General features: G+C 33.7%; 3 protein-coding genes and 1 pseudogene across 3 annotated transcripts; 1 reads left to right on the top strand and 3 right to left on the bottom strand.

Moving 5' to 3' along the window:
* The first annotated feature begins 2732 nt into the window (after positions 1–2732).
* On the top strand, positions 2733–3677 carry LOC102895936 (olfactory receptor 52E4). Its single transcript, XM_006915755.2, has one exon. The coding sequence runs from the start codon at positions 2739–2741 to the stop codon at positions 3675–3677; it is 939 nt and encodes a 312-aa protein (XP_006915817.1). The 5' UTR covers positions 2733–2738.
* Positions 3678–6992: 3315 nt separating this feature from the next.
* On the bottom strand, positions 6993–7940 carry LOC102895673 (olfactory receptor 52E4). The gene has a single exon (XM_006915754.1). The coding sequence runs from the start codon at positions 7938–7940 to the stop codon at positions 6993–6995; it is 948 nt and encodes a 315-aa protein (XP_006915816.1).
* Positions 7941–14036: 6096 nt separating this feature from the next.
* On the bottom strand, positions 14037–16569 carry LOC102895416 (annotated as a pseudogene).
* A 3218-nt stretch (positions 16570–19787) lies between these two features.
* On the bottom strand, positions 19788–20732 carry LOC102895159 (olfactory receptor 52D1-like). Its single transcript, XM_006915753.3, has one exon. It carries the CDS (start codon positions 20730–20732, stop codon positions 19788–19790), a length of 945 nt encoding a protein of 314 aa, XP_006915815.1.
* Positions 20733–25854: the final 5122 nt, after the last annotated feature.

Below are 25854 nucleotides of genomic sequence, written 5' to 3'. Positions count from 1 at the left end.
ACGGTAACAAAAAGAAAAAGCCCAAATGACTTGCCAAACCATTATGTTAAATTCTCTCAGGTTCTCTGTGACCTGGACATATCTGTGGGGCCTATGAGAGGAAAGTTAGAACTAGAGTGATCTCGAGGAGAAACAGTGGAAGGTAAGGCCTTCTCATAGCCTCTCCTGCCTAGAGAAAAGACAATGCATTATGCGTCATTCCAAGCTTGGTAATCAGCTTTCAGAATCAGGACTTTTTTAAAAAAAAATCAACAATGATATTATACTTCATATGAGGCGTCTAGCTCAGTGCCTCTGGGCACTTCTGTTCTCCAGAGAGCACCAAGTTTGTATAAATCTCTCATTTCAGTCAGAGTGGGTGAAAATGGAAACATTCTGGGTGGGGCTGGGGAACTAGCTCATCCAGAAAGTTTTGCTGGTAAGTCTGACCTTGGGAGCAGAAAGGAAGTTAAGGCAGGAGCCATTTTACTGTGCTTATTTTATTGAGATTTAGGTTGAAGAGATAAAATACATAACCAGAATGAAGGAAAAAAAAAAAGGAAAACTTACATGGAAGGTATCAGTGAGCCCAGAGTGTAAGAAGATAATCATTTACATAGACTCAGATTCTACTCCAAGAAAGATTTTATTAAATCTTGTTCTTAAATATTTAGATAAGTTGTGTGTGTGTGTGTATGCATATACAGATACCTTTTTAACTTTCCGTTGTCTGTTTTTCTCTAAATCTTTGCTATTCAACCAGTTTTTCTTTTGCATATTGTGATTATATCTTGATCTTCAATCTGCTCTTGCCTTCTTTTACTGTCACCATTCTTGCAGAACTTTACCTAACTTTGAATATCTCTATGTCCTCCATTCATCTCTCAAGATAAATATTTCACAGTTCATGACTAGATAACATGATGGTAAAAAGTACCAGATTAAAAATCGGATTTCCAAAGCTATTGAAAAGAAATTACTTTTAATGGCTTGACTCATCATTTACAAAACCAATTCCACAGTTTTCTAAACATTTCCAGATCCATATATATGCAGGATCTTTGAGCAATAATCTTATCTCAATTTAATTTCTATAAATTGCTTTAAATTTTTTCCTAATTAGTAGTTAACACAAATATTGTAATAGCAATGTAACACCAACTGGTAGAAAAATTTAAATAATTTAGTACTTATGTTATTAGAATTTCCTAATTTATTTTGACCTCCTAATGTTGCTCTATATTTGTTTATTATTCCTAAACTAAACTTGTAAAATATTTATTATTATTTCAGTATTATATATGGAGAAATATGGCCCGTAGAAGATAGTTATTTTCTCTATTGTGTTCTATTTACCTATCGTTGTGCAAATGCCACTTTGCCTTGATTACTATAGTTTGATAAGTTCGAAGTCCTGTATTATAAGTCCCAGTTTTGTTATTCTTTTTCCAATATATTTAGGGTATTCCTATAATTATTTTAGAATATACTTAAATTTCTTGGTGTTGTTTGAAGCTGTTCTAAATGTATTGATCAATTAAGAAAGAATCGACATCTTAATATATTTCAGTCTTCCAAACCATGGATATGTTATATAATTAAAACTTTTCTTTTCTTTTTAATTTCGTTCATGTTTTGTAAGTGCTTGTCGTTAAGTTCTCCAGATTTTTTATGCCATTGTAAGTGGTATTGTAAATTTTTACAAAATTATAATTTAAATTTTAATTTTTATTTGTTTGCTAATAGCATACAGAAAAAGTATTGATGCTTATACCTGAGTAATAGATGAGCAAAATGATTGGTTCTAAATTCTTTGATTTTTTTGTAGATGTTCATATACATTATTTCAATATTTCATTCCAATATTAGTGCCTTCTTATTTCTTTTTTCTTGACATATTGACCTTGTTAGAACATCCAGTAAAATATTAAATATATGTAATCGATATTAGTTGATATTGAGGTTTTTCATAGATTCCTTTCACAAAATTGACTAAGTTTTATTTTATTTTTTTTGCCTGGTATACTGAAAGGTTTTTTTCAATATCATACATGAATCTTAAATTAATGACTACTTCTAACTCTATTAAGATTATCATTTTTTGCATTATTTTTTTATATGATGAATTACAGCTTTATTGACTGTTAAAGAAAAATACTAACCATTCATTCATCAACTACAGCATAAAAGCACAATTTCTTTAAAAACAGCTATAACCACAGTCTTGAGAGAGCAAATAAACAGAAAAATAATACCTGCAGAGTGGATAATATGACATGCAGATGAACCTTGTAAGTGGATATTTCTTGACCATCATATCAAAGTTTCTTTCTATTTTAATTTCATGTCCTATTTTAAAATAACATTTTGGGGAGTTTACTCTTATGTATCTGCTCAGCTAAGGTAACTCGAAAGTTACACAAGTTCTGGTTACTGAAAGGGTTCTCAGTTGAAACTAGCATATGTAGAGAGCATTTTACAAAAGAATGAGCTAAAGATAATCATTAATCACTACACCCCACTACCATTAGAAAAGATTGTTTCTAACTGCCACATCCTCATGGAATATTAAATTTTATGGGCAATAATTTTAATATCTTTGATAGTTAATTGCTCTCAAATTCCCTTCTATTACGTTCTTAAGAGTTTAATCAGAATGTTATCATATACAGTGATATCTGACCATTATATATGCCCTTATATCTCCCCAGAAATACCGAAGAAGACAAGAGAGTATTTTTCCAAGAGTTCTCAGGAAGATGTCCTCTGTCAATGATACTGCTTCACATCCCTCTGCCTTCCTTCTGCTGGGTATACCTGGTCTGGAAGCTTTCCATATCTGGATTGCCTTCCCTTTCTTTGTTGTTTACCTGATAGCACTTGTGGGGAATATCACAATCCTGCTTGTGATCAAGACTGAGCAGAGTCTTCATCAACCCATGTTCTACTTTCTGGCTCTTCTTTCATGTATTGATCTAGGCCTTTCCACTTCTACCATCCCCAAGATACTGGCCATCTTCTGGTTCAACTTTAGGGAAATAAGCTTTGAAGGCTGCCTCATGCAAATGTTCTTTATCCACACCTACACGGGTATGGAGTCTGATGTACTCCTGGCCATGGCAATTGACCGCTTTGTTGCCATCTGTTATCCACTGAGATATACCACTATTCTCACCAACAAAGTGGTAGCCATCATGGCCTCTGTTGCAGTTGGGAAGCCAGCTCTTCTTGCCGCCCCCTTTTGCTTTCTTCTCAAACGATTGCCCTTCTGTGGACACAATATTATTCCCCATACCTACTGTGAACACATGGGAATTGCCCGTCTTGCCTGTGCTAACATAAGAGTCAACATCATCTATGGCTTATTTACCATTGCTACCCTCATCTTTGACTTGATTCTCGTTGCCCTTTCCTATGTCCAGATTTTAAGAGCTGTTTTCCGCCTTTCTTCCAGGGATGCCCAACTCAAAGCACTTAGCACATGTGGTTCACATGTCTGTGTCATCCTAGCTTTTTACACCCCAGCATTTTTCTCCTTTATGACTCACCGGTTTGGTAGAAATGTTCCTCGCTACATTCACATTCTCCTAGCCAATCTGTATGTGGCTATTCCTCCTTGTTTAAATCCAGTCATTTATGGAGTCAGGACAAAGCAAATTAAGGACCAAGTTGTAAGAGTATTTGTGAAAAAAGTGTGACCCAAATGTATTTGTAAATTGATACATTCTTTCAGGCTAACTGTTTGCTTATCCATTTCTCAAGGTGCCTAAAACTGAAACTATGTAAAATGCACTGAGGCATTACTTAGCTTTTATCAGAATCTCCTAAACTCACCCTCAATAGTTCCTTTATGTAATTTGACTTTCAATATATCATACTATTTTTCTCATTGAAAGTGACCAAAGATTGTAGAGCCAAGTAAAAAATGTGAGGGGCAATATTGCTCTCCGTGTCAGTAGCAGAATTTACGTACAGGTTTGATAAAAAAGAACACTTCATTGGCATGCATTTTACTTTTTTCTAATTTTTTACATGTAGATGTCTAACTGTTCCAATATCATTTGTTGAAAAGTCAATCTTTGTTTCGTCATATTACCTTTACTCCTTTGTCAAAGATTATTGACTATATTTCCATGGGTCTATTTTTTGGCTCTCTATTCTGTTTCATTGATGTATTCATTTATTCTTTTGCCAACATCATACTTTCTTAGTTACTATAGCTTTATTTTAATTCTTAAAATCCAGTAATGTCAGTTATCCAATTTTATTCTTTTTATTCAGTATTATGTGGCTATGCCGAGTCTTTTTCCTTTCCATATAAATTGTAAAATCAGGCTTTCAATATTCACAAATCATTTGCTGTAATTTTCATTGAGATTGTATTAAATCTGTAGGTCAGTTTGTGAAGAACTGACATCTTGACAATATTGTCTTCCTACTCATAAGCATGTGGTATTTCTTTGTTTGCTTATTTTTTTGATGTTTCTTTAGAGTTTTGTAGTTTCTCTCAGATTGATATTGTACATATTTTTAAAGATGTATACCTAAGTATTTATTTATAGTTGTTAATGTAATTTGTATTGTGTTTTTAATTTCAAATTCCGATTTTTGTTATTGTTATATAAGGAAAAGATTAGCTTTTGTATATTAACCTTGTAACATGTAAATTTGCTAAAATCGATCATTACTAATAGGTGATTTTATATATGGTAAACATAGGCCTATGTTCACACAAAGTCTTGTACACAAGTATTCAGAGCTGGTTTATTCGTAATATCCAAAACCAGAATCCAGAAGGGTGATAGGTATGTGTTTCAGTGGTACATGAGGAAATTTGAAAGGCTGAAAGATATATTTATAATTTTTATTATTATAATTATTTCACATGTGAATACATATGGCAAAATATATTAAATTATACACTTTAAATTTGTTCTCGTTGTATGTCAGACATGAATAAAGTTGTAAAAGCATTTTAAAAAAAAATACTAATGACTGCCATTCTTACTCATAATATAAACCAAAGGCGTTAGTGTTACCCGGGTGTTCTAAATGTTTGGTACCTAAAATATCCTTGAACTTTTTGTCCTACTCATCTCTTTTTTTCATATTATTCTCGAAGTATATGGGCTTTCTTGTTTCTTTCAGAGTTCCTGGACAGTGAAAATTTTAGAGCTTTTGCTTTTCTATTTCCTCAGCCTAGAATATTATTTCATCTGAGATTTCCTTGTTAAATAAACCCTTCATTGCCTTCAAACATTTTCATCTGCCAAGTGATACTTTTCCTGACAACAATAAATATAAATATACCTTCTGTCACATACACAACACCCCCCCATTTACTTATCTTTGTTTTTTTTTTCTATATCAGTTATCTCTATTACATTATATTTATGATTAAAACTTTTTATTAGTAAGGTAGTCCAGTGTGGACAAGATGCTACGAGTGCACCACAAACAATGTCTCCCACAGATTAAAACTAAAATTTGGGAAAAATACAAAAACAGTTATCTCAGGATTCTATAAAGTTAGCAAATCAGGCAAGTTGAAACAGTGAGTCAAAATTTGAAGAGGTGACTAGTATCAAAAAGATTTTTCCTATGTTCTTATCTTCCATTGATTAGTGGGTAGGAACCCAGCTGTGATATAGCTAGTTATACAAGTAACAGAAGGAAAAAAAGGAAGGAAAAAGATTTTTCCTATGTTCTTATCTTCCATTGATTAGTGGGTAGGAACCCAGCTGTGATATAGCTAGTTATACAAGTAACAGAAGGAAAAAAAGGAAGGAAGGAAAAAGGAAGGAAGGAAGGAAGGAAGGAAGGAAGGCAGGAAGGAAGGAAGGCAGGCAGGAAGGAAGGAAGGAAGGAAGGAAGGAAGGCAGGAAGGAAGGAAGGCAGGCAGGAAGGAAGGGAGGAAGGAAGGAAGGAAGGAAGGAAGGAAGGAAAAAAGGAGAGAGAGAGGGAAGGAGTGAAGGAAGGAGGAAGAAAGGAAGGGTTGGTTCTAGAGATTATGTATGAAGCCCCTATTTTCTCCCTCCCTTCCTTCAGTATCACTAATTGCATCAAATGGAAGTGGTCTAAACACAGCAATTTAGGATAGAGATAGTGAGATTGGATAAAGGAGCAAGACCTAACTATATGGTATGTACGAAGATCCACTTTAAACATGAATAGATAGGTAAGTTAAAAAAATATATATATATAAAAATAAAAATAAAAATAAATATCATTCAAGCAGTATTTAAAAAAAGCCAAAGTGGTCGTATTAACAAAGGACAAAGTAGAATTTAGAATAAGGAATACTTTGAAAATAAACATGGACATTATAGAATAAAATAATCAATTCTCTAAGAAGACATAAGCATACTAAATGCATATGCACTTAATTGCAGAGCTTCAAATCACATGAGGAAAAACATGAAATTAAAAGGAAATATAACCAAATTTGCAGTTATATCTGGAGAATTCAAGATTCCTATTTTAGTATCCAATAGGAGAAGTATAGAGAAAAGTAACAGTGAAAAGATGTAGGATGCAACTAAAAAGTGGATTAGACTAAAATTTATAGCATTAAATACTAAGTGCACATTACTTACTTTTACTTACCACTTTTTTTTATTTGTTATAAACTCCACTAGGGGATGTCATTTTGTTTCTTTTGTTCTCATTTGGTTAATCTTATAAACTAATAAACATGTTTGAAAAAGACACTGAGCAAATACATACACAGGGGAGGGATAATATTGAAATAATCTTACCTTTATTGAGTGCTTAAATATGCTAGAAACAGTGCTAAACACTTTGTAATCATTAACATTAACATAGATATTATTATTTCTGTTTCACAAATGTTTCACACAGATAGTTGAAATTGTATATAACTTCACATACAGAATAAGAAGTAGAAGAATTGAGATGCTAATTCCTGGTTTTGCTGACCTTAAAATAGAAGAAATTTATACCAAAGACTTAAAGGGAGAGGAGAATAAGTAGAAAAGTAGATCCCAGAATTCTCAGTTGATTTTAGTTACGAATAATCGTACAATACTTTCTCGAATCTGTTTGGTCTTTACTCCGTAAATGATAGGGTTCAGCATAGGCGGTACCAACAAGTACATATTGGCCAACAGAATGTGGATGTGCTGCGGTATATGCTTACTGAAACGGTGGGTGAGGAAGGAGAAAAGAGCAGGGATATAGAAGGTGAGGATGACACAAACATGGGACCCACAAGTGCTGAGGGTCTTCAACCTGGCATCTTTAGAAGGAAGATTGAATACAGTATAGAGTATCTGTATATAAGACAGAGAAATGCATGCCACATCAGTCCCAACAATTAAGATAATGACTGCCAAACTATAAATACTATTGATGGAAATGTCGGCACAAGCCAATTTTACCACAGCCATATGCTCACAGTATGTGTGGGGGACAACATTGGTCCGGCAATACGGCCACCTCCGTACCAGAAATGGATGTGGTGTCATTAGCACTAACCCACGTAGAAGTGCCACTATACCAACCCGAGTCACCACAGAATTTGTGAGAATGGATGAGTGTCTCAGAGGATTGCAGATTGCCACATATCGGTCAAGGGCCATGGCCACAAGAAGCCCTGACTCTACCCCAGAGAAAGCATGGATAAAAAACATCTGAGTGAGGCAGCCATGGAAGTTGATTTCATGATACTTGAACCAGAATATACCCAACATCTTCGGAAGAATGGAGGTTGACAAGATGAGGTCTGTGATAGCCAACATAGAAAGAAAATAGAACATTGGTTCATGGAGAACAGCCTCAGTTTTAGTGATAAAAAGAATGAGTACGTTTCCCACGAGGGCAGCAATATACATTGAGAAGAAAGGGATAGATATCCAAATATGCATGTCTTCTAGACCAGGTATGCCCATCAGGATGAAGGTACTGGGACTTGCAAACGCAGTGGAGTTAAAGTCAAGCATGGTGATTATGGCTGCATGAGGACATACTCCTGCTCTGTTTCTCTCCTTTGTACCTAGAGTAATCAAATGCACATATACTCTGATAAATATATAATATGGAATTACTCAGTGTAAAACTACAACCAAGCAAATGTATTCAAATATAAAGTGCCCCTTGGTGAGCTTCTCTGAAATTGGAAGTATTTCATCCCTCATTGCCTGCTATTAATCTCATTAAGAGGTATTTGGGGTAGAGACTATCTTCTCTAACTGCTACTACTGTGCCTTATGCTCAGACACTTCAGAGCATTCAGCTTGATACTAGGTGTTCTGCATCTGTTATAATCAGGCTAAATGAAAATCTGGATAAATATCAGTTTCCTTACTTCCTAACATGTCAATGCTGAAAAAAAAAACCATACATACATACATACATACACACATACATGAATATATGAAAAATTTAATGGTTAGTCCTTTAGATATGATACAAATATATAATCTGGAATGCTCTGAGACATTAATTTATTCTCTCTATATATGGATATATATTCCCCAAGGAGTAAGTATTAAATCTTTCTTTTTATAATTTTTATATTGAGATACTAACTAGGGTGCATATGCTTCTTACTACACCTAAAAATGTGGATGACACCTTAGGAAAGAAAGATGGTGAGCTCTCAATCAATCATCAAGATTTAAAGTTAGCAACAGTTTCCACTTTTCCTGACGTAATATGTATCACAAAAATGCTGAGTCATTAGTCACTGCTCAATTGCTGATTTGGATAAAGTATGATGAAGTCACCATTATCACTCTTAAATTATAAAAGAAGAAACTTATACTTTACATAAGCTAAATATTCTTCCAAAGTCACATGATCAGCATGTACGAGGAGGAGATAACACATTCTTGTTTCACTCCAAAACTTCACCTTTGTTCTTCTACGTATACAATCAAAATAAAGAAAGCATTAATGTTTTTCACAGTTTTTATTGTGAACGATTATTGCAGAGTACCCAAAAACAATAATGACAGATGTTCTTATTTATTTTATTTTATAAATGTGGATTTATGGATTAACATGGTTTATAGCAAATCCATAAAATAATCCTAAACTTTTTGTATTCCAACACCTCAGTTGATATCAAGATGTTCATTGTGAAACTAGTGGTCAGTATGTTATTCCTTATGAATTATTCTCAAGCACAGAGAATATCCCTGCATACACTCCTTTTTCCAAAGTGAATACCAGTTGACTAGTGGACTAAAAATCCTGTAAGGATGCTTAAGGAAAACCTCCAGAGCATCCTGATCTAACATTGCAAGTGGCTTACACGTGGCAAGACTACAATGGTTTACCTGTCCCTATGAGGCAGTCCGGAGGGGTCTCTAACTTATCTTCAGAGGGACCACGTTGCCATTCTCTGCTCCGTATTCTCAATCTGTTTTGGGCACAGCCGATTCTCTAGAATCCACAGTAATTTTGAATATTTATTCCTCATCTCTAGGAAACTCTTCCTTAAAGTAGTATGCTACAGTTCCCTCATCACTGCCTATCACTTCTTTGGCTTGAGTGAACATAGATGATTTCTCTATGCCTCTGGATTAACTGTATTGTGTTGAATCAAAGACAAGAACTCAGAGATTTGAATCACTTGCTGCTAAGAAGTCTCATCGCAGGTTTATAACCCACTTGGGAACAGTCCCAGGGGTTCAAATTCTGCAACAGATGTTTTTCGCCTTCTGGTAAGTGTCTTAGTAAGTGTAAGTGATACCTGAGTGAGTACACATTTTCTCTATCACATGATGTCAGTTGGTAGCAATATTGGATTTGAGTAGATTAAAGGTACTTTTTAAAGAAATAGTTTGTTTACTCAAGTGCCTCTGCTCACATTAGTTCTGTTAAAATTAGTTCAACTAAAACTACTTCAGTTAAAATGAAGAATGTAGTCATATAGCGGACTTAGCTGAGAAAGCAACAAAGAAATAAAGTAAAAAATAGATCTCTGCGAAACTGTCTCAGACTTTACATGTATGGTTCTCCCTCCCTCTCTCTCCTTCTCTCCAGCCCTGAATATGTGCACAAAATATTCACATGTGTGAGTGTGTGTGTGTGTGTGTGTGTATAGTCTTATGCATCCACATATATATACATGCATTCACATTTATGCTTATATATACATTGCATATATGCACAGATTCAAAAAATTGCTATACCTATAAGTAGCATGGTGATATCATATATTACAAACAAAATGCAATTATACACACTTATGTATATTTGTGTATATGTATGATTATAACAATTTGACGATTAGTAAATATTCATTAAATAATTACTATGTACCTAGTCTATGCTAAATGCTTTGAAAACAGCACTGGAAAAACAATTCTGTCCCTTCTCTCAAGAATCTTATCCACTAATAAGGGGATTCATATCATTAACATTTTAAATACTAGGTACAGAGAAATTAAATAGAATAACATTTTGATAAATGATTTGAGTGACTGACTTAAGTTGATTAGTCAAAGAAAGTGCTTTTGAAGAGGTGACTTTTGATAGATAATTAAATAATGAAAAGTGTGTTAAGAAATGATTGGAAGATACAGATTCTAATACTAACTCCGATGTGTGAAGAGGTTTTTTCACAGCAACGAGCAGTCCCAAGACATCAACTGGCTGCAGTTTCTCCTCTCTTGTTTCCAGATGTAACAATTGTTGCTATTTCGTGCCTTGCAAAGTGCAGTAAAATTCGTTTGTATTTAGCCCATCTTTGCATTGCTGCTGCCCCCTTATGTCCAAACTGTTCATGGACCAAGGTGGCCACCTCAAGGGAGTACACAAAGAGGTTTATATTGTGGTTTCAATCACCATCTGAACCTTGAAGTAATTTTCCTGATGGGCGTCAATATATCCTACTTTAATGTATCCTTGAAACCCCAGAGTGAATCCATAGGGCCATGTTCCACACAGGTAATTCTTTATTACCCCAGTTTTCCATTGCCTGTCTACCTGATCATACAGCTAGGTTGATGGCTACTGCCCATGAGTCAGTAAAAACACAAACACAGAGGCTTTACCATTGCTCAAATCTTCCATCACTGCTAGGAAACTGCATGTAGTCCAGCCCATTGAGTTGATTTATGTTTACTTTCTTCAATGATAGTCTTTCCATGCACTGGTCTTAAGGTAGCAGCGTTCCAAATGGGATGTTGTCCATTCATCTTGGCACTGCCATCCATAAACCAAGCAGTTTTTTGTTGTTCAATCAAGAGCTGTTCATAGGACATTGTCCATGTGGCAATCAAAATCTTTGCAATGACTATTTATAGTAGCTTTATTCATAATTGCCAAAACTTGGAAGCAACTAAGATGTCCCTCAGAAGGTGAATGGATAAATAAATGGTGGTAAATTTAGGTAATAGAATATTATTCAGCATTAAAAATAAATGAGCTATCAAGCCATGGTGTGACATAAAGGAGTCTTAAATGAAAGATATCAATCTGAAAAAGGCTATATTCTATATGATTACAATTCTATGACATTCTGGAAAAGGCAAAACTATGAAGATATTAAAAATATCAGTGACTTTAAGGGCTAGGGGAAAGAAAGGATGAATAGGTAGGTATAGCACAGAAAATTTTTACCGCAGTGGACAATTCTATATTATACTATTATAATGGACACATGTCATGATACGCTTGTCAAAACCCATAGAATGTACAATACTAAGACTTAACCATAATGTAAACTATGGACTTTTGGAGATAAGGATATGCCAAAATATTTTAAGCGATTGTAAGAAATGTACCACCTTTTGAGCGCTAATTGTAGGGAAGGCTATGTATGTGTGGGAGTATATCAGAGAGTATAAAAAACTCTGTAACGTCCTCTCAATTTGCTATGAGCCTAAACTGTTCTAAACTAAAATTTACCTAAGTAAGTAGATACATAGATGATATATAGATATGTAGATTAATAAAACAAATTAAAAATAAATGGAATGTTTGCGACAAAGAATGAGCTGAATAAAATCTGATACAGATAACATGCTAAATTTGTGAAAATCAAAAAAGATTAGATATTGAAATTGGATTTATCCATAACACTTAATACTTCTTCATAGTCGTAAAGTGAAATTCAAGTTAAGTGTATAATAAATGATATTTAAAATATGAATTTCATTTTCTGAAAGTTAAAAACTACCTACATTCTCTCAATTCTAATATACTCTTTTAACTGTCATCATGAATAAATTGAGATGATTTATATTATATAAAGCCAAGTTAACAACAAGCAATGTATAAGATTGAGGAATGGGGAATTGGAGGAAAGTAGCTAAATGTACAAACTCCTCGTTATAAGGATTAGGGGTGTAATGAACAACATAATGACTACAGATAATGTTGCTATATGGTATATGGAATGTTCTTATAAGAGTAGATCATAAGGAGAAAATTTTTCCTTTTTTGTTATATTTTTATGAGATAGTAGATGTTAACTAAACCTATTATGGTAATCATTTCACAATATATGTAAGTCAAACTATCATGCTGCACATCTTAAAATTATACAATGATGTATGTCAATTATTTCTTAATAAAACTAGAAAAAATAACAGATGCTGAAATTCTCCTCAAAATTAACGTTCCTTCTTAAATAGCTACTTTGATGAAGAATAGTCTTGTTGGATGGGAAATTTGTATGTAGGTTTTCAGTTGACCACCATAATTTTCTATTTCTATTCCTTTCCCTTTATTTTATATATTTTTCCAAACTAAGATTTTCTAAAGTGTATATTATTCTTGAAGCAAACATCACCTAAATTCTAGCTGTGGCACATACTTACTTGTACAAAACTTCTATATTGGTTATATAAGATCAAAGACTATATTATAAGCTAAATTTTTTTAAATACCAAAGAATATATGATAAGCCTAGTCTCAACTGTAGTCCCAATTTCTGTACAATAGAAGAAAATTTAAAATTTTCAGATATATACTTTGCCCCTGATTATCTGCTTTCTGTTCCTAGCTTATTACCTGCTATAAAGAGGAGGAATAAAATGCTGCCCATCTATGAATTTTTACTGGCACCTGTGTTTCAGTAATTCCCAGTCAACATGTAGTACCTGTGTCAACAAATGATAGAATGAACACTTTTTATTTATATAAACTAATCACTTTATATTCTGAACTTGATTATAGATGCTTGAATTAATTAAAAAATGACATAAATTAAGAAATGGCGCTGTACTGAAAATAGACGTCTCTCATAAAATAGTGTATAATTACCAGGACCTACTCTATTTCATGTATTAACGATACCTTTTTTTAAATTAGTTTCAAGTATACAGTACATTGGTTAGAAATTTATATAGTTTATAAAACAATCCCCTAATTGCTCCTTATCTTCTCTGGTTTTCTATCTAGCCAATCTATTAATGTTAACTATATTCCCTATGTTGTGCTCCCCATCACCGTGACCATCTATCAACTATTAGTTTGTATTTCTTTAATCCTTCACTCCATTCTCCCAGCCCCGTAACCCCTCTCCCCTCTGTCCTTCATCAAATTGTCCACTATATTTGTGAGTCTGTTTTTGTTTAGTTTGTTCTTTTTGTTCCTTAGAATCACATATAAGTGAAATCATATGGTATTTATCTTTCTCTGTCTGACTTATTTTACTCAGCATAATAACTACTAGGTCCATCTATGTCATTACAAATGATAGGATTTCATTTTTTCATTGGCTGAGTAATATTCCATTATATATATGAACCGTAACTTCTTTATCCTATTGTCTGTTGATGGGCATTTAGGTTACTTCCATATCTTGGATATTGGAACATAGATATTTAGGAATTATTGTTTTGATTTTCTTTGGATAAATATCCAGAAGTGCAATTGCTGGGTCAAAAGGAAGATCCATTTTTAATTTTTTGAGAAACCTCCCAACTGTTTTCCATAGTGGCTGTAGTAATTTTGAGCAACTATAATCCAATGTTTATCTGGAAAATTTTAATTGTCTTAAGTAATGTCAATTTACTTAAATATAAAAAAAGTCATAGTTTTATGGTATCACCTGTTTTGCAGGTTAATTTTAAAAAACTTTAGCAATGGAAACATGTATTTATGAAGACTCTGAGAAACTTCTCTCGAATGTTTTTGGTTTTGACACCATAGACGACAGCATTCATCATAAGGAGGGATAAAAAGATAAATGTTGGCTATAAAGATGTGAATGTGTGGAGCTATGCTATGACCAAATCTGTGGGTGATAAAGGAGAAAAAGGTGGGTGTATAAAACACTAAGATGACCCAAAGATGAGAGCCACATGTGCTCAAAGTCTGGCCACCCTGGATGGAAAGTTAAACATGGCATGAAGAATGAGAATATATGAGCATATATTCAATATGAAGTCCAGCTTTCCAGTAAAGAAGGCAAGAATTAAGCCATAGGATCTGTGGATCTTGGTATTGGCACAGACCAGTTTGATCAGGGCCATAAATTTACAGTAGGTGTGGGCAATGACATTGGTTTTGCAGTAGGAAAGCCATATCAATAAGAAAGGATGAAGAGTCGGCAGGATACCTCCACATAGGACAATGGCCAAACTCAAAGCCATGATTATCAAGTGTCAGGACTGTGAAGTCTCTCAGAGGGTCGCAGATGGCCACATACTGGTCAAAGGCCATGACCATCAGAGATCTGACTCCATGGTGGACAAAGAGTGGATGAAGAATATCTGGGTGAGGCAATCTTTAAAGTTAATTTTGCTGTCATTGAACCAGAAAAGGCTGCAGATCTTGGGAAGCAGAGTACTGCAAAGCAGTAGTTCCTTCACAGAGAACATGCAAAGGAAGAGATACATGGATTCATGAAGACTAGGATCTGTCTTGATGATGAGCACAAGGGCACAATTCTCCATCACAGCCAGTAGATACAGCAGGCAAAAGGGGATGGAGATCCATACATGAGCAGCCTCTATCCCTGGGATTCAAAGGAGGAGGAATATAGCTAGGTGGAAACTGGTTCTATTTTGAATTAACATTTTCAGAGTCACTAAAACTGCTCTAGCCTACATGTTGTCAAAAGTTATTTTCAATAGATTGATTATAAAATATCCTCTCTATTTCGTAAAAGATTTCAGGAATGAATTAACCACGGGGAGCTTGTAATTGACTTCTTGTAGATGTTTCTAGATTACCTTAAGATTTGGTCCTACTAATAGACATTGAAGTATCTGCCACAAGAGGAAAAATAGGCTAAAGTCTTGGGGTTGAGGTTAAAGCACCATTCTATTTTCCATTAACTGAACAATTTCTTTAAACCACTGAAAGTCCTGGGTGGTTAAACTGAGAGAAGTGGATGCAGTTTTGATAACTCGAGGGTGTTTAGAATACTGATCTTTGTATTTCTCCTGATGAACTAGACTTGGGAAGTGATACCAGGTCTTTCCTCAGGCCATGAATTCTGAATGAGATAATGAGGAGCAACAAAATGCATTCCCCGTGAAATTTTTTATCCAAACTTCCCTCCTAATGTGGTTGCCAGCTTTAGCAAATAAAACACTGAATGTCCACTGAAATTTGGACTTAGATAGCTTTGAAGAAAAATATTATTTTAGCATAAGTGTGTCTCATAAAATATTTCATGATATATTATTGAAATAGAGTTGTTATTTGAAATTCCAATTTAACCTGACATCTGTGGTTAATCTGGAAACCCCATCTTCTAGGAAAGAGTTATTATTTACAGTGTTTTTTTGGAAATCAAGACTGAGAGAGTAAATCCTGTAGACTGGCCCATTTTTACAATGCATGAATTAAAAAAAAAGAAGTAAAGACAACTCTCAGGCGTACAGATCAAAGGTAGCACAAGAAACAAATTAATTAAAGCAAACTATGAAATATATTATTTAAAAATATCTGAATATAAAGTCTGCAAACAAAAACTGAGAACACTCTAGCTTTGGCATGTAGTAAGGAAAGAAAGCTTCAGGACCAGATCTGATACTGAGGCTGATGGGTTTCTCTTTGCTTTGCGTGAATGTATTTAAACAATATTTACAGTATAATAGACCAATGATGATGTTATAATAAAAAATAGATAGTATCATATTTTTTAAAATTTTAGATTAAAATTAACATGTGAAATTTAAAGACTGAAGAAAAACTGAATATGTATAAATGTTATAAGTCAGCAGAAATTGTGACTGATGGAATAATCAGAGATCATTTTCCCTTATATTAGCTTTATAAAATAGTGTGGCATGAATACCCTCCTAGTGACATTCAAAATTTTAAGAAATACATATTTCAATTATTTTTCAGTTGACATTCAATATTATATTAGTTTCATGTGTATAGCACAGTGATTAGTCATTTGTATAATTTATGAGGTGATCCACCCAGTAAGTCTAGCATCTATCTGACATCATACATAGTTATATTATTGACTACATTCCCCATATTGTGCTTTACATCTCCATGATTTTTTTTTCTGTGTTTGTCCTTCTTCATCACTTCACCTTTTAAAATAAGTGGAAGATTATCAACATACACAGAGCTCACTGTGTAGTGTCCTGACAGACTTAATCTGACCACACAAAAGGAGATTACAATAGCTGATGCAGTTGTCATGTAGGCCTACTATCTACTTCTCTTTCTCCCACTGTGAATTCATATAGAGATTTGCATTTGATACATCAAAATGTATAATGGGAAATTTTAAAATTTTATTCGTCTTTTTTCTTTCTTTTTTTTAAAAATTGAAACCTGTTCTTTTAACATCTGCTTAACGATACACTGGCTTCCTTTGGGAGCCATACAGAAAGAATACAAGTGTATTTCTCCTTATCATAGTCCTTTAAAAATTGAAGACAATTATTAAAGTTTTGAGGTCATGCTATTTTTTCTTTTTTAAGAGATGATTTCTATATCCCTAATCATCCTAAATGCTTTCCTGGATATTTCGTTCATGTTCTTAAAATAAAGGTTTTGGAGTGGAACATACTGGCTCACAGACACAGGCAACCACTTTACATTCCTGTGATCTTGACTTGAAATATGTTGCTTTATAAATATATTAAAGACTTTCTCCCAAGTTTATTATCATATCTGACTTCCCTGTGTTACACCTATAGGGAAATACTTCCATTATTCTTATCCTAGACCATAGCCGCTGAGAGATGTCACCTTAATTTAGAGTTAGGTATAAAATTGGTAATTATTAAGCTATTTATGAAGGCTATTCTGTAAAGCCACAGTACTTTCAATTGGAAAAATAGTTTATAATAATAGAGAAAAACATGATCACTTAACCTGAGAGCTAAATTTTAATCAAATCTTGAATTTCATGGCCCACAATGGGAAAATATAAAATCAGAACAAGTATTTGTCAATAAACTACAACTAGAAATAGGTATTGTTCTATGCCTACATGGTTCATGGTGTAATAATTTGAAAAGCATATCGGACTTGGACTAAAAGGGATCTTACACATCATACATACATATAATTGTGTACATACACATGACATAATTACACAGGTGAGAGTTAAATTTCTTAACAGCATCATTTCTGAGTCTAATCAGAAACCTTGGAGACTCTGGCACAAGGGTCAGAACTCTTTCTAGAACCATTTTGCTCAATTCCAGAAGGTATCTACTGTAGCCTTAAAACAAATATACAGATGTAGAGAAGTCAAATATCTAGTGGCTCAAGGGTCATGGCATTTCAACCATGTCAGCTAATATCATGGGTTTATTTTTTGGTTTGGTATTAAGTTATTCAGCCTCACAATTGGAATTTAATCAGCTGAGTTTTCCATCATATCATAAACTCCCTACATGAGCACAACTTGTTAGAGGATGTGGATTTTCTCCCATTATTCCTAAAGAATATATTCTTTTTCAAATCTAATATGAAACAAGATAGCAAAGATGTACGTCATTTTGTTAGGTAGCTAGTCAGACACGAGTCACAAGGGGAACAAAGGAATAAGGGCACAGCCTAGAGATCGCCCAAAAAATACCCAATGATAGTAGAATTCTGTGCAAGCACATGCCCACTAGGCAAAGAGTTATATAGCAGCCAAGTGTCAACCGAAATGACCTCACTTGCAGATCATCTAAGAATGTCTTTGGAACTACCCATCATAGCCCAAATATAATGCAGGCATTCCCACTTCTAGGCCCTTTTTGTCTTCTCGTTGTAGTTGTTATTACAGCACTTTGTTTCAGCTCTCATCGCTGAAACCGTGTGCCTCCTTGGGGTATGCTTTGTCTTTATGAAATATACCTTTAATAAATCTTTTCTAAATCTCACTGAACTGTGATTCTTCACTGCTTCAATGAGGAAGAACCAAGGAAAAATGCTAACTACACTTCTGCGCCGTTGTCATCCGTCTCCCTCCCGCTGCCGTTGGGGCGACAGTGAACTACAGTTGGCCCCAACGGTAACTATTTAGTATTTTCTTATTACACTTTACTTTCTTCATTTCATGACGAATAAAAATAATAAGAGTAGTCAACATTTATGATGTGTTTACCATGAGTCAGACGCTATGATTAGCAATATAATTATATCAGCGGTTTCTAACAGAAGTGATACTGATCTTCGGAGAGTGTTTTAGTAATTTCTTGGTTTGTTTTTGATATTGTTGTCACAATATTTGAGAGGCACTACAGGATTCGTTAAATATAAACCAGAGAGAATTCTTCTGCAAAAAACGTTCTGTGTCTGAGAGGAATTTCAGCTATATAATTAGATATTGTGTAGTTAAAAAAAACTATAATGTTCCGAACGTATAATTTTACCTTGCTTTATATTTACTGTACTGAATTAGATATTTTTTAACTTTGCTTTACTTGTATCATAAATTATCTTTGCATGGTTTTAACATGTAAATATTCACTAGATATTCTAGAAGAGTAGCTATCATGTATGTCAAGAGAATATTGTACATTGTTGTCTTAAGACTATTAACCAAAAGTTAGTCAACAATTTCAAAAACTACATCATGAAATGCAACAGTAACATTTTTCAGGGCATTTGAGCAATCAATAAACCAAGGTTAACTGGCTCTTATAACTTGCACATTCACATTTATTTGTATAGTCACAAGGACCTGAGTATTATGTCTTCTAGTGTTCTTATGCACAAGTATATAAATTACTACTTTTATTTTTATATTACTACTTGAGTATTATGTTGTTTTTTAAAAATTTACTGTATTTGATTCAGGAGGGTAAAATCAACATTAGAAAACTTTGTTACATCAAGGGGAAACAAGATTGAATTATAGTCAAATAATTAATGTATATTATCTTATTAAGATTCTAATTCACAATCATGACTTATGGCTTATTATTCCCATATCATAAATAAACCTTAATCTAAAATTTCACATCTTAGAAAACATAAAGTTTCAAGGAATTTATAACAGAAAATCTTTATAACCCAAAGTTAGGCAATATAGTTTTTAGATATGACACACTTTTGTCCATAATCCATACAAGAATATAAGATAAATTAGACTTCATTAAAATTAAAATTATTTCAATATAAAGTTTCTTACAGCTTAATAAGTCCCAAAGATTTCTAAATACTAGGTTTGGAAAGATAAATAACAATAATTAAAAGTTTTGCTTGATTTTTTTTTACTTCCTCTGTATCTACTATACTTGCTAATACTCACTGAAGTCAATATACTTACCAAACTTCACTATCTTATATAAATCCAAAATTTAGCTGAAAAGTTTTCCACTTCAAGCAAATGCTGATTCATTTTTAATATCCCCTGTTTAATAAAACTCTTATCTTTGTTAATGATCTGGGGAATCACAAACTTTGCAAAGTCAAACACATTTGACTGTTAATAATTTAAAGAATCCCTTCCTAATTCTTTTGGTTTTAACACCATATATAATAGGATTCATCATGGGTGGAATAAGAAGGTATATATTGGCTATAAAAATGTGGATATGTAGAGCAATATGGTGACCAAACCTATGAGTGAGAAAAGAGAAAAAGGCTGGTGTATAAAACACCAAGATGACCCATACATGGGAGACACATGTACTTAAGGTCTTGAGGCGGGCAGCTTTGGATGGGAGATTGAAGACAGTGAAAAGAATAAGGACATAGGAACAGATGATCAATATGAAATCTAATCCCCCTGTCAAGAATGCCACAATTAGGCTATAGGCTCTGCGAATCTTGGTCTCAGTGCAAACCAGCTTTATCAGGGCCATAAACTCACAGTAAGTATGGGAGATGACATTAGTTTTGCAGTAAGAAAGCCACCTAAGTAGGAAGGGGTGTGGACTGAGGAGTACAACTCCTCTGAAGACAACAAAGATACCCAAGCCTACAATCACTGCAGGTGTTAAAATAGTGGAATGTCTTAGTGGGTGGCAGATGGCTACATAGCGATCAAAAGCCATGGCCAAGATAAATCCAGATTCCATAGTAGACAGAGAATGGATAAGATACATTTGAGTGAGGCAGGCTTCAAAGTAGATCTCTCTGTCATTGAACCAGAAGAGACTGAGTATCTTGGGAAGTGTAGAAGTAGTAAGCATCAAATCAGCCACTGAAAGCATGCATAGAAAGAAGTACATAGGTTCATGCAGTTTGTTGTCTGTCTTGACAATTAATAAAAGGGCAACATTGCCTATCAGTGACAGTAGGTAGACTAAACAGAAAGGGATGGAAATCCATATGTGGGCAGCTTCCAATCCTGGAATGCCAAGCAGTAGGAAGGTGGTAGGTTGAAGACTGGTCCTGTTGTAACCAAACATTATCCCAACAGTGCATATTCCATGACCCTGTCCAAATTAAAAATATATTTTAAAAGGATTTTAAATATATAAAGACCAATTTTTTCACTGTTATGTGTTGGGAGAGATATTAACATCGAATAATATGCAAATGGCTATTAAATGAATTATACAGTAATATACTCTCAAGGCATCACATTCACGGAACTGTACTTTTTGAGTAAGAAAAACAGTAAGAATGTATTCTCTCTCTCTCTAACTCTTTCTCTCTCCCCCCAATTCCCCTTTGTCTTTTTTCCAGAAAGTATTCTCCAGTTGGCTAAATACATTCAAGCAATATTATATAGTATTACAGAGCTAGTAGTTGATACATTGATGAATATGAAATATAATTTTCTACCATCTGAAATACTAAAAAGTGCAAAAGCAAACCATCATCAATGAGATCAGCCATTTTTATATTTAACCCCTCCTAACCCTTCCCCCTCACCATGATAGGACTTATAAATATAAGAAAAAGGAAACTTGGGAAATATTAAAGAATCATTGAGTCAATAAAGAGTGTGAACAAAACTGGTCTTATAATGAAAGATGAGTCATTATCTTAACAAAGAAAAAAACTTTATCTTCATAAAATCAGCCAAACTGAATGATAAAAATCATTTTGAAATACAGTCCAATAGAAAAAATGACTAAGTTTGGAAAACATGGGTATTCAAGTTACTAGATATCGGTGCTCCCTTTTAAATCGTCAATCAAACTCTTCCAGAAGGTGCATAATATATTTCTGAGTCATATAATACACTTGATGTTGATTTTTGCCTCTCAAGTAAGTTTTTAAATGCAACTATTGGCTCAAGACATCAGTTACCAGAAAATGTGTCTTGGAATGTATGAAAATTATTTTTAAGAGGTATCCTGACAATCCTAAATTTTAAATTGACAAATCATTAATTTGGTTCAAATATTAGTATATGATAAGCTTATATAATATGAGGCATCTCTTTAGTCTAAATAAAACAAAGTTTAATAAAAACAAATAAGGTTTTGGCCAATGTAGTTCAGGGCTAAATTCTAGGGCTAGGTTAACAAAAATTATGAACATGTACATCTCATTTTAACTATATAAGTTAAACTTCTTCTACCTTATTTACTGTCAAGTCAAGAAGTTGAGCCATCTTTCAGACAATGACAAAGGCTAAGTCTTCACTGACGTGACTGGACCCAGGACTTCCAGCCTAGGTTCTACCATTTCTTTCTTGTGGAAGGTCTGAATTCTCTCTTCTCACCTTAAGCATAACTCTCCTGCCTGCAACCTGGTTATATTACCTTTACAATGAGATGGTCTCACTGCTCAGCCAGAGGCTCAGCATAATATTGACTATAACTACAACAGGTGCCATTAAATTTCTTATCCTGGGAGACCAGAGGCCTATAAGAAGTATCCTATATATGGCCTCTCATGAGAATGCTGTCTGGTTGTAGGCACTAATTTCTCCCCGTCTCTCCAGGTACAATTTGCTCTCTTAGAAGTACTCAGTCTTATGTTTCCCATGCCACCTGAGTTCTGAGCTTAGGAATCGATAGCAGATGGCCTATGGATTCCAGATCTTGTGAGACACTTGATTTATTGTACCTTTTTGGATTTAAGCACTAAATGCTTTCTTACGACATAGGTGATGAGAGCCAAGAAGAGTAGAGGATGTTGTGGAGCAATAAGTTGATGAAGAGTTGGGGTAATTTTATTAATGTCTTCACATGCCTCTGGATATTCTTAAGTAACTCACCTAAACCAGATTGAGTTCTGACAAACAATTAAAGGTCCAGGACATTTCCTAGCCATGTTCCTACCCTTGCATTTCCCTGAAGTTTATTTATTTGATCATGTACAGGGTATGCATCATCCCCATTTTGGGGAGCATTATTTTTTGTCTTGGTTAAGATGTTATGCAAAGATTAGATATGTTTTGCTACAAATATGTTCCTTCTTATACTTTTCTTCCGTTCTGTATCTTAAGAAAAGTAAACATTACAGGCTGTTTCCTGGGGTCAGAGATCATTTGTATTTTTGCTGGGTTTGTTTACTGGGGACACAGCGACAATTCTCTTTGTTTCTCAGTCTCAAGTGCATGGCTTCAGATCTTGCCAGAGTTGATTTCTATGGTTTCAGCTTCCAGTGGAGACTCATATTGATGAGATATGATCAAATTACTGGTACTACTATGTTTTGCTGGCTAGTGTTTGTGTGGATTCATGTAGTTTCTAATTTTTAGGAGTCCTCATTGTAATGTTTGGCTCCTCAGATGTCCTATAATTTATGTGAATAATTACCTGTATTAAAGGTTTTTGGACTAAATACTCAAATGCTTTCTGTTTGCTGCTTAGATTCGGACTGGTACAGATGCCATTCATAATAATATTGGGCTAATGACTTCAGTAACTGATTGAGTTGAGACATTATATAGTATTATCTTCTTAAAAGTATTAGAAAGGGAATAATCAAAAGACACTAGCAACTTCAACATAATAAAGGCCATATATGAAAAAAACACAATTACTTTACACTAAATGGTGAAATACTAAAGACTTTTTTCTTTGGTCAGGAATAAAGCAAAAATGCCTACTTTCACTATTTGTAGTCAACATCATGCTTAACAACAACAACAATAATAATAACAACAAAAATGACTGGATTAAAAATGCGAAAAGACTTAAATAGATATTTGTTCAGAAAATATGTTCAAATGGCCAATAAAAACTAGAAAAGATACTCAACATCACTAGTTATTAGAGAAATGCAAATCAAAACCACGATGAGATACCACTTCACACCCATAAGGATGGCTATTACTTTTAATAAAAGAAAGGAAAGGAAAGAGCAATTGTTGCTGTGGATATTAAAAAAATAGAAGGAACCTTTGTGCATTGCTAGTAGGAATGTAAAGTGAAACAGCTGTGGCAGAAAAAAAGGCATGGCCATTCCACAAAAATTTAAACATAGAATTATGATAAGATTCTTTATTTCACTTCTGGGAATATATCCAAAAGAAGTAAAAACAAAGACTCAAACAGATTATTTATATACTTGTGCTTAAAGCAGCATTATTTACAATTGCCAAAAGGTGGAAACATTCCAAGTGTCTATCTACAGATGGATGAATGGATGATAAATAAAAAAATTCACATAATATTAAAAAGGAGAAAATTTCTAACACATGCTACAACATGGGTGAACCTTAAAGATATTATGCTAAATGAGATAGTCACAAATGGACAAGTATTGTATGAGTCCACTTCTATGAGGTATCCAAAGTAGCTAAATTTATAGAGACTGTAGTAGAATGGTTAGAGGATGTGAAGGGAATAGAGGAGGAAGAAGGGGGAATGGGAAATGAGTGTTTCATGGATATGGAGTTTCAGTTGGGGAAGATAAAAAGCTCTGGAGATAGACGGTAGTGTTGCTTGTAAGTAACATAAGTACACCAATTCCATTGATCTGTACACACTTAAAAATACTTAAAATGATAAATGCTATGCATATTTCACAATAAAAGAGCCACCAGGAAAATTCCCTTTAATTATATTCCATTGTAATGCTAAACATAAGTGGTAATATTAGATAGAAAGATGATAAATAGATAGGTAACTGTTATGGAATTTTCTTTGTTATTAACATAAAAGTATATATTAATAAAAACATCAGGGGAGGCTTCTTTCAGTTGTACAGTGAGATTTTCCATAAATGGGAGTGTGAAGGGTATGGTAGTGATATATGGCAGTAAAAGATACTTGAGGAAGAATGAACAACACATATGAACATATGTGTCATCAAACACAAATCATATTTACAATTTAGTCTGTAGCATCCTAATTTGATCTGATTTCCTTAGTTCATATGATAAAATAAGAGAAAGGTGTCCCTGAACAATCAGAGAAAGTTGCAGGAGACTCACCGTCACAGAAAATGAATGACTTAATTTACACTTGTCAGATACATCTGGTATCAAGGATTCTAAATAACTTAATCATGGTTCTTAATTCTTACTTTTAAGGAAGAGAAGGATGAAAGAGAATTAATAATGATGAAAGGATGAATTTTGGAGTTATAAAAATTAGTCCAAATAAATCTAATTAAAGTTAAAAGGTATTTATAGAACAAATATTATAAATGAAAGAATAAATGATTAAATAATTTTTCCAAGAAAAGATATTAAAAGTGATTACTATATTCTCCCATGCAAATACTAACCAGGCCTGACCTTGCTTAGCTCTTGAGATCACATGAGGTCAGGGTGGTATGGTCATAGAAAACATATTCTTATCACTGTTTTGTTGCACTCCATTAACATTATCTTATTCTTATCCAGAAGGATTTAATAAAGTATCAGTGTATGGCATGGTATTCAGCAACATACTCTACAGAATAAATAATAAAAAAATAAATTCTTTTTTTTGTGGTGTTGTTAGATTTAGCAAATATGTGATTAAGAAGGAATAAAAGCAAATGTATTCATTACATAAATATAAAAAAATACAAATATTACACAGTTGCAAAGACATTAAATTAGATATAATGGGCATTTCCTAAAGTATTTTAAACAAAGGATAGAGAAAAGAGAAAACTATAATCATTGGGAAGAACAGAAAAAGAAGTATTGTGTTTCCTCTGTGCCACCGCACTGATTGATCTCCTTTACATGGTTCATTTAATTGTCACATAGCTATATGGGGTAGGTTCTTTATCACTCATTTTTAAATATTAGGAAATTGAGGGGAAGAAGAATTAAATAGCTGCAAAGCTAGCCAGGCAAAGAATACTGGACTTGAACCCAGGCAGTCTAACTCCAAAGCCTGAATCTTTAACAATTAAGTGATTACACTATCTGTAAAAAATGTAATGAAGTCAAAATACTACAGTAAAAATATCATGTTCAGTTTTGGCATCTATTAGGAAGTCAAGGAAAACATGACCAAATATTTCTAGTTCAAAGTAGAAAGCTTCACAGTCTCCCCATATTTCAATTACAAACTGAGAATGGTGAATCCAGATAAGTTAGTCTGGGTTTTTAAGTATTGGTGTGAGATTCTAAGGGTAATAAGCAAAGAGGAAATGAAAAGTTTCAGAGTATAAGTTTCAAAAAAC

Source organism: Pteropus alecto, unplaced genomic scaffold (genome assembly GCF_000325575.1).
Source record: "Pteropus alecto unplaced genomic scaffold, ASM32557v1 scaffold395, whole genome shotgun sequence".
Taxonomy (NCBI): domain Eukaryota; kingdom Metazoa; phylum Chordata; class Mammalia; order Chiroptera; family Pteropodidae; genus Pteropus; species Pteropus alecto.
This window is presented reverse-complemented; position numbering and strand designations above follow the sequence as displayed.

Bases quoted from the DNA above. Each gene is read 5' to 3' on its own strand.
- LOC102895936 (XM_006915755.2), top strand. From the start codon at position 2,739: ATGTCCTCTGTCAATGATACTGCTTCACATCCCTCTGCCTTCCTTCTG.
- LOC102895673 (XM_006915754.1), bottom strand. From the start codon at position 7,940: ATGCTTGACTTTAACTCCACTGCGTTTGCAAGTCCCAGTACCTTCATC.
- LOC102895159 (XM_006915753.3), bottom strand. From the start codon at position 20,732: ATGTTTGGTTACAACAGGACCAGTCTTCAACCTACCACCTTCCTACTG.